At 58.3% G+C, this 9605-nt stretch overlaps 1 protein-coding gene across 2 annotated transcripts in view; it reads right to left on the minus strand.

Moving 5' to 3' along the window:
- The window catches only part of SIGLEC1 (sialic acid binding Ig-like lectin 1, sialoadhesin), a 20725-nt gene that overhangs the window by 3910 nt on the left and 7210 nt on the right, over window positions 1-9605 (minus strand). For both annotated transcript variants that reach the window (XM_011974963.1, XM_011974955.1), the window contains exons 7-17: window positions 8682-8939; window positions 7270-7605; window positions 6550-6807; window positions 6051-6353; window positions 4133-4393; window positions 3692-4003; window positions 2599-2850; window positions 2015-2284; window positions 1674-1925; window positions 1057-1356; window positions 496-756 (exon numbers count right to left, since the gene is read on the minus strand). In XM_011974963.1, coding sequence (XP_011830353.1) covers window positions 496-756; window positions 1057-1356; window positions 1674-1925; window positions 2015-2284; window positions 2599-2850; window positions 3692-4003; window positions 4133-4393; window positions 6051-6353; window positions 6550-6807; window positions 7270-7605; window positions 8682-8939 — 3063 coding nt within the window. The remainder of the gene's footprint in view (window positions 1-495; window positions 757-1056; window positions 1357-1673; window positions 1926-2014; window positions 2285-2598; window positions 2851-3691; window positions 4004-4132; window positions 4394-6050; window positions 6354-6549; window positions 6808-7269; window positions 7606-8681; window positions 8940-9605) is intronic.

Genomic DNA, 9605 nt, shown 5'->3' on the forward strand with positions numbered 1-9605 from the left:
TTTTTTTGAGACAGAGTCTCAGTCTGGAGTGCTGGAGTGTGCTGTGGTGATCTTGGCTCACTGCAACTTCCACCTCCCAGGTTCAAGCGAGTCTCTTGCCTCAGCCTCCTGAATAGCTGAGATTACAGGTGTGTGCCATCATGCCGTGCTAATTTTTGTATTTTTAGTAGAGACGGAGTTTCGCCATATTGACCAGGCTAGTCTCGAACTCCTGGCCTCAAGTGATCCACCCACCTCAGCCTCTCAAAGTGCTGGGATTACAGGCATGAGCCCCCGTGCCCATCCATTTATTTCTTATACTACTTGCAAGATGAGGTGAATGATGGATTCCCCATTTTATAAGATCACACAACCAGACAGCAGGAGAGCCAGGATTCCAACCCAGAACTCAATATCCACGAAGTCTTCACTCTTGGCAGACAGAAGAGGAGGAAGAACTGAGGTGGGCGTGTGAGGTGTGGGGAGACTAAGGCAGGGGAGGAGGTTCACACTCACAGAGCACATGGAGCATGACCGGAGTGGAGGCAGCAGCCCCAGTGGGGAGCTCAGCCAGGCAGTGGTACATCCCAGCTTGAGCACGAGCCACGTGGGTGAAGGCGAGAGTGGGCACAGGGTCCACGTGCAGCCGCCGGTCATTCCAGAACCATGCAAAGGTGGAGTTGCCCATAGGCCCAGGGCCACCCAGGAGGCGGCAGCTGAGGTTCAGGGCAGCGCCCTCAGGCACGTCCAAGCCCGGCTCCGCCACCACGCGCGCACCTGCGGGTGGAGGATAGATAGGTGGTTGGAGATCTGTAGGCCTCGGGGGTTGGAGCCTCTGGGTGGACCTCTGAGGGGCCGCTGCACATTGTGGGAAGGTCTCAGTCTGACTTGGGATTGGGCTTTCCAAGGTGGAACTGTGCCCCCTCCAGTGGGAGCTGTGCCTCCTCCATCAGATTAGGCTTCTCAAGGCAGGGCTTTCTCAGACCACACAGCCCGCTCTAGTGGGAGCTCCAGCCCCTCTCATAGACTTGGACCTGACAGCATCAGAGCCCCTCCTCCTCCCCCTCTCCCACTCACCTTCTACCTGCAACCGCCCAATGGTGCTGATTGAGCCCAGCAAGTTTTGGGCTGTGCAAACATAGGTGTCATCACCTGCGGGCACCTCTTGCACCTGCAGCCGTAGGGCATTTCGGGCCACCTGGACATGGCCTGTCCCTGATGCCAAGCTGTGGACCCCGCTGCTCGTGGCCAGCACCTTGCCATCATGAGATAGGGCCAGCTCAGCAGGTGGCTCACTGTCCACAGTGCACTGTATCACAGCCATGGATCTGGCCCTGGAGTCCCGGAAGGAGGACAGGACAGCGTCCTGAGGGGCATCTGTGGGCAGGCAGGGCACAGATGGGGGCCTTGCTTAGACACCCTGCACTGCGTATTGCCCAGTTGCCTGGGATTGGCCAGGTTGAAGCCTCTGGACCAACGGCCACTTCCTAGAAGTGACACCTTCCCAGGAGTCCTATGGGCAGAGTACTCCAGGCAGGGCTTATAGGACTGTCTCTTTCTCCAGCACCTATGTCCTCATTCCCCAACTGCCCATTCCTGGGCCCACTGCAGTCCTGTGCCCACCCCCACCAGAGCCCAGAGCACCCTCCAGCACCCTCCTCCTGGGCAGCCCTGGCCAAGGACCCCCTGCTCACAGAGGACTTGCAGGGCAGCAGGACGGGAGCTGCGGGTGCCCTGGGCATCCTGGGCCTGGCAAGAGTAGGCGCCTGCATGAGCTCTTGTGGCCACCGGGAATGAGAGCGAGGCAGCTGGCCCCTCCTGCAGCCAACGACCATTGTGGTACCAGGCATAGAGGGTGGGTGGGCGGGCAGCAGGGTCCTCACAGGTCACTGTGATGGGGGCACCTTCAGGCACAGTAGCCTCTGGAGCCAGGATCACCCGCACACCTGTGTGAAGGAGGCCAGGATCAGCTGGGCCCAGCCAGACACCACAGTGGGTTTCCATCTCAGTGGGCTTGGCCTGGGCCCTGCCTCACCCTCCAGCCGCAGCTCCAGGGATGTGTTGGCCTGGCCCAGAGGGCTGCGGGCAGAGCAGCTATAGAAACCCTCGTCACTGGGCTGTGGCTCCCGCAGCTCCAGGCGCAGAGTGTTGGGGACAGAGGCTGCTGTCGAGGAGGCCAAGAGGCGACCGGCGTGGCTGAGGGCCAGTTGGGCAGGCGGGCGGCTGTCCACAGTGCACAGTACCAGGGCCATCTGCCCACCACGGCTCTCCAGGAGGTAAGTCAGGCGCAGGTTGCGGGGCGCGTCTGCAGGGCATGAGAGGCTTACAAGGAGTCACAGGCGGCAGCCTGCAGGAGGCCAGTTTGCAGGTGGCATTCAAACTCAGGAGGGCCCTGGCTCCCCACCCCAATGGCTCCCAACCACCCAATCTGAGGCACTGCTCCTCTGCCCAGACAGGACTCACCCCAGTGCCCCCTACTCTAATGCTCTTTGCCCAGTTCTCCACTAGCTACTGGGTACTAAGTTCCCCACTGGACACCTGTGGGGTTCTGGCCATGCCCTGATCCCTGTGGGCTGCTGTCACTCCTGCCAGCCCCACCCTGCATCCAGCCAGACTCACAGAGGACGTCCAAGGTGATAGGTCTGGAGAGGCGGGGTGCCTGACCAGGGGGGCCCACACCACAGCGGTAGGAGGTGGCATCCCTGACTGTGACGTTGGGCAGGGGGATGGAGCGGCCATCCAGGCGCTGCTGCCCATCCTGGTACCATGTGTAGGTGAGCTGGGCCGGGTGAGTGGTCCACACAAGGCAGGTCAGGTTCACCAGCTGCCCCTCCCGCACAGTGGTCCCGGGCCACACCTGCACATTCACAGCTGGGGAGAGGGAGAGCACAGGACACCAGCGACGGTCTCGAGGCTGTGTATAGCAAGCCACCTGTCTCCATGTGGGTGAGCTGCCCTTACTGCTGGTGAGCCCCTTGGCCTCTGGGAGCCCCAGGTGGCCCACCTATAAATGGGGCTCAGAGGTCGAGCTTGGGAATAGCCCACTGGCTCCTGAGTGGTCCCCAGTGGAGTTCCGCAGAGTCCTGGAAGGCCCTGAGCCCCTCCCTGACCATGGCTGGGGGCAAATGGGGAGACCGCAGACCTCCCCTCCCCTGCTGCACTTTCTCCTGAAATTCCCTCTTTAGTTCTATCCACTGGGCATGCATGTAAAATTTGGTGTTTAAAAAAGGTTCTCCCGGCCGGGCGCGGTGGCTCAAGCCTGTAATCCCAGCACTTTGGGAGGCCGAGACGGGCGGATCACGAGGTCAGGAGATCGAGACCATCCTGGCTAACACGGTGAAACCCCGTCTCTACTAAAAAATACAAAAAACTAGCCGGGCGCGGTGGCGGGCGCCTGTAGTCCCAACTACTCGGGAGGCTGAGGCAGGAGAATGGCATGAACCCGGGAGGCGGAGCTTGCAGTGAGCTGAGATCCGGCCACTGCACTCCAGCCTGGGCGGCAGAGCGAGACTCCGTCTCAAAAAAAAAAAAAAAAAAAAAAAGGGTTCTCCCATGAAACTCAAGTCTGGAGTCCACCACCATTAGGAAGGGTGGGAATGGGGATTATTCCTACGCCTCCAGGCTTCTAGAACCCTGTCCCACCTCCTCTCCTCTTTTAAAGAAGACACACACACACACACACACACACACACACACACACACACACACTGACCTTGAGCGTCGAAGTCAGCTGAGGCCGAGGCCTGGCCCAGGGTGTTGGAGGCCTCACAGGTGTAGACACCCTCATCCTCCAGCATCGCCCCATGGATCTCCAGACGCAGTGTGTTGGGGGCCACAGCCGCCTGCAACCTGGGAGAGCTGCTTTCAGGTCCCCCCACACCTTGTAGGGTGGAGGCCACAAGGCGGTCCCCATGGAGCAGCCGCAGCTGGGCCGGAGGGTCACTGTCGACACGGCACAGGAGGAGGCCCAGTCGCCCAGGGCCTGTGTCCATCAGGGTAGTGAGTGTGACCTGGCGTGGGGCATCTACACAGGGTGGGGAGTAGTCAGGACCCGGTCAGGGGGTCCCTCATCCAGGGCCCTGTCACGTGACAGAGCCCAGGACCAGGGGACTGCATTCCTTCCCCAACACATCGACGGGATAAAAGTCCTTACAGGACACGTGGAGGCTGACGGGTGCAGCTAGGCTCGTGGTGGCTGAGCCTGGGGCCTGGGCTTGGCAATGATAGGCCCCAGCTTGTGTCAAAGTTATGGCTGCAAAGCGGAGCATGGCCGAGGTCGACTCCTGGAGGGGCTGGCCATCCCGATACCAACGATATGAGGTACCCTCCGGGACTCCTGTGGGTACCTGGCAGCTCAGGACCACAGCCTGGCCCTCTTGGAGCTCAGGTGATGGTGACACCTGGACCCAGGCTCCTGCAGGGGAAAACCAAGAGCAGGTGAGGGCTCTCCACCACACCTCCCACAGTCTGGGACCATGTGCGTGTCCACCTAGGACTACACAACCCAACTCCATGAGTTGGAGCCACAGCCCCCTTCCAGACCACCGCCAGGGCCCACTCAGCCCCATGCCTTGCCCCTCCTGCTCCCCACTCTCCTGTACAGGTTCCATGCTGGCATTTACCTCCCACCACCTGGTGGGATGGTTTTACTGTGTCAGTCATATCTCGCCTACCAAAGCTTAAGCCTCATGGGCACTGGACTTGTGTGACCTGTGACCCCAGTTCCAGGCACCGTGCCTGCATGTGTTAGCTCCTGACAAATGTTGGTTCAACCCAGAAAGCACTGAAAAGGGAGGGATTTAGATCATCCCAGGGCCATTGTCCTAACTAGGAGCTGGACTCAGCATGGGTGACCGAGGGCTTGGAAGGGAATGTTAGCAGCTATGTGATCTTGAGCGCCCTCAACAGGCCGGACCTGCATCCAGACTCCAGGCCACAAGAGCACAGGAACTGGGGACCAGGCAAAGGGCAGCTCCTCGGTGGCCCCTGGGTCTGAAGCAGGAGAACCCCAGGATGCAGGGAGTGAGATGGAGGGACAGCTGGAATGCTAAGCAAGAGCACAGACCATGCCTGAGACCACAGCCAGCAGGGTCATGCAACTGGGGAAAAGCTCCTAAAACTCGAACTTTCAATTTCTCCCTGCAAAATAGGTATGCTAAGTAAGAAAAGATACACAGAACCAAGGCTCAAAGTAAATGTCCCAAAATTGGTGCTGTCGGTCACCGTGGTGGAAGAAGCATGTGTGTTCCTTTGACCTTTGCATTATGGGTATTATCTTTCCTTTGTCCTGGTTTATTTGTTTAGGGAGAATTTTGTTTTGTTTTTGTTTTTGTTTTAAGACGGAGTCTTACTCTATCATCCAGACCAGGGTGAAGTGCAATTTCAGCTCACTGCAACCTCCATCTCCCAGGTTCAAATGATTCTCCTGCCTCAGCCTCCCGAGTAACTGGGATGACAAATGCCCACCACCACACCTGGCTAATTTTTGTAATTTTAGTACTGTGTTGGCCAGGCTGGTCTTGAACTCCTGACCTCAAGTGATCCACCTGCCTCAGCCTCCCAAAGTGCTGGGATTACAGGCGTGAAACATGGTACCCAGCCTGAGGGAGGATTTTTATAGAGACTATATATACATATATATACACACATACACACGTATATATGTATATAAATATGAATATATTATGCATAAGAATACACATAATGTATATTTGTATGTGTATATATCATACATAAACATATATGCATAATATAAATATATATATTTATGAGAATGTTTACTATGTAACAAAATTTTATGATCACAAGGTAAGTTATTTCAGAAAGAGCTCCCACCAAGCAAGCCACCTTGTGAATTGCCACTGCCTCCTAGTGGCTGCTGCAGTTATTACAGGTGAAAATATCTAGCTGGAGGCGAAGGGAGGCCTTCTGCTGGCTGGCTGGAAACTGCCCTTACCAGGACTGAAAAAGACACATTTCTGCATAAAATTCACAAGACCCAGCCCAAAGTCTGACCAGAGTAGCCCCCAGGGCATCAGAGTCTACCATATCTTCAGAAGACTGACACTCACCTCGGACCTGGAAGAAGAGTGAGGTGTTGGCTGATCCAAGAACATTTGTGGCCTCACAGCGGTAGCTGCCAGAGTCCCCAAGGCCCAATTCTCGGACCTCTAACTTCAGGGAGTTGGCCTCAGCCTTAGCCTGGAGCCGACCACGGGATGGGACCTGGGGACCCAGGCTAGTGGCCAGGAGGTGCTCCCCATGGAACAGGGCCAGCCGGGCCAGGGGGCGGCTGTCCACAGTGCAGACAAACACAGCCATGTGGCCCTGGCCAATGTCTAGGAGGGCTGACAGCTTTGGAGGGTCCGGGGGATCTGCAGGAACAGAGTGAGCTGAGGCCATGCAGCCTAGCTCACCACATTACAACTGCCACATTATGTCCCCCACCTCCTGCCACACACACAGCCTAAGCCACACTCTTCCCTCCCCAAACCCCAGCCCAACCCCTGGTTCTCCCCAGACCACCCCTCCACCCTCCAAGTCCCCAGGCTGCCCATGCTAGTCACCCACAGAGTACACTCAGGAGCACAGGAGTGGAGAGTTGGGCGCCAGCCTCGGTGAGGATGCGGCAGGCGTAAAGGGCAGCATCAGTTCTGGCCACGGGCAGCAGTGTCACAGTCTCCAGGGGACCCTGGGCCCACAGCACCCCATTTCGGAACCAGGAGAAGTTGGCAGGGCTGCCGGCAGCTTCCCGGCTCACGTTGCAAGTCAGGTTGGCTTCTGTGCCCTCCTGAAGCGTGTGTGATGGTGCAATGACCAGGACAGTGGCTGGAGAGCAGGCAGCACAGGCTCACTGACCACCCCCTGCCCCCAGGAGTCAGGGGTCCAGCCACTCGTCTGGAAGGAATAGGAAGGAGGCCCCCTGGGGTGCCCACAGGGTTGGGGAGAAAAGCAAGCCAGTTCACAGGGCAGCCTGGGAGAACTGGGCCCTGGGGACTGTGCGGGCTCTGGGCAGAGAGGGTTGCAGTACGGGGAAGGAGGACAAGGCAGCCCAACTATCCCAGCTGGGGAGTCCTTCCTCAGAGACCAGCTGTGTACTGTGTCGCCTGTCCCTGGCCTGAACAGAGATCATGGGAAGGAGCAGCTCTGCTCTTCCCGAATGTGGAGGAGGGCAGCGAGGGGCCCCCACAGCTGCACAGAGTGGTTTTGCCTGATTAGATCCTCCCGGGAGCAGAACAGTCCAGAACTCCAGCCCCTGTCCCCAGGCCGCCCATTCCCTGCCCAGCTCACCCTGGCCATTGAAGGTGGCTGAGGCGGAGGCGTTGCCCAGGGCATTGCTGGCCTCACAGAGGTACAAGCCCTCCTCCTCCAGCAAAGGGTTGTGAATCTCCACGCGCAGCAAGTTGGGGGCTTTGGTGACCTTCATGCGTGGGGAACAGCCCCCACAGGTGCTGCAGCCACCCCCTGATGGCAGGGAAGTGGCCACAACACGGTCCTTGTGGAGCAGCTGCAGCCTGGCGGGGGGGTCGCTGTCCACACGGCACAAAAGGAGACCTTGCCGTCCAGCCCCGGCCCCAGCGGCATCGAGGTCCAGCCTGGTGGTGAATGTTGGTTGGCGAGGGGGGTCTGCAGGGAGGAAGAACATGGGCAGTCATCCCACGGTCGCTGCCAGGGCCCCACAAGCCTGGCTAGGCTCCCAGAATACATTGGACAAAGGCAGATCCCTAGGGCTGCCCCAAACAGCTGTGCAGACTGTGCACTGCACACGGGCAGCCAGACCAGGGTGGGTGGAACTCAGCTCATGCTCCTCAAGCTAGGCTGGGCCCTGATGCTGACTGAGTCTTCCCAGAAGAAGGAGCACCATTTTCTAGCTCAAACAAAGGTGCCGTATGGGCTGACTGCCACCTTGCGTAAGTGCCATCTGCTGCTGAGCAGGGTGTCCACCTAGCAGTCCCTGGGGGTCGTGCTCTCTGCTCCCACCCTGCACCTAATGCCTTACCACGAGCCTCCCCTCAAGGTCTGCCCTGCAGCTTATCTCTGATCTCCAAGCCAGATCCTGTGATACTAGCGAATGCATAGAATGGCCTCTTCCTGAAGGCTTCTGGAGACAGGTGGCCAAAAGAGAGCCATCAGCCGCGGCCCCCATGTGATCTCACTCAGACACCAGAAAACCTTGCAGAGGCGACTGCCCTCTGACAGTTCTGGGATGTGGCTCCGGCACATGCGTGTCAAGGGAAGCCTCTGGAATCAGGCCCTTGGTCTCATATGGAGCCTCCCCTCTTGGCGGATGCAGAGGGGCCATCTGTCCCTGTGCTGAGGGGCTTTGCCTTGGTGCCTATGGGAGCCCAGCGCAGCCTGTGGGGCATGTGCACAAACAGAGGAGTGTGGTGTCCCAGGGCTCACCCATGAGGACAGAGCATGGATGTGGTGCCCATGCTTAGCTTGAGGCTGGGACAGAGGAGCCCACAGGGCTGGGATTGGAAGGTAAAGACGTGGAGGGGTAGAGAAGGCCCCAGCCTCATTTCCTAAACTTCAGCCCCAGGTAGAGAGGCCCATCATGGCCAGGCCTGTGACCCAGGCCTCCTGATGTAAACCCTGGGGCAGGGCAGGGCAGGACAGGGTTGGGGGGCCTGTTGGAGGAGGAGGAGGTGGGGTGGTTGGTGGGTCCCGGCAGGAGGCTGCAGCAGGTGGTGGCTGCTCACAGAGCACAGTGAGGATGGCTGGCGAAGAGGGGCCACTGGCACTGTGGCCGTCCCGGGCCCAGCAATGGTATGAGCCGGCGTCAGTGCTGGAGGCCGCAGGGAGCAGGAGGCTGCTGCTGGGCCCCTCGTGAAGCAGGGCTCCATTCAGGTACCAGGAGAAGCGCGCATCAGGCGTGGGGCTCAGGCCGCTTCTGCAGCTCAGTGTCACTGCCTGTCCTTCCACCACCTCGGCTGCCGGGCTGATGAGGAGACGGGCGGCTGCAGGGAGAGGAAGAGGCTGGGAAGGGTCCCGCGTCTCCACCCCCCCATGCTGCCCTATACAAAAAGCCCTCCAGGGTTCTCCTTTCCCCCACACTAGTGTAGGTAGCTCTGGGCTTTGTGGTGGATCAGGAGGGTTTGCCCTGGAATGCCAAATCAGATCTATTGGTAGTAGCTGGCTGCAGCGTGGTTGAAGATTCAGAGCCAGAGCCCAGGCTTATGTCCAACACCTGGCTTGACTGGACATGGTAGCTCATGCCTGTAATCTTAGCACTTTGGGAGACTGAGGCAGAAGGATCATTTGAGGCCAGGAGTTCCAGACCAGCCTGGGCAACATAGTGAGACTCCATTTCAAACAATTTTTTTTTTTTTTTTCAGAAGTCTCGCACTGTCTCCCAGGCTGGAATTTTGTGGTATGATCCTGGTTCACTGCAACCTCTGCCTCCTGGGTTCAAGTAAGTGATTCTCCTGCCTCAGCCTCCCAAGTAGCTAGGATTACAGGAGTGCCACCACACTCAGTTAATGTTATACATTTAGTAGAGACAGGGTTTCACCATGTTAGCCAGGCTGATCTGGAACTCCTGACCTCTGGTGATCCACCCGCCTCAGCCTCCCAAAGTGCTGGGATTACAGGTGTGAGCCACTATGGCCAGCATTTTTTTTTTT

Source organism: Mandrillus leucophaeus, unplaced genomic scaffold, assembly GCF_000951045.1.
Source record: "Mandrillus leucophaeus isolate KB7577 unplaced genomic scaffold, Mleu.le_1.0 Scaffold101, whole genome shotgun sequence".
Taxonomy (NCBI): Eukaryota; Metazoa; Chordata; class Mammalia; order Primates; family Cercopithecidae; genus Mandrillus; species Mandrillus leucophaeus.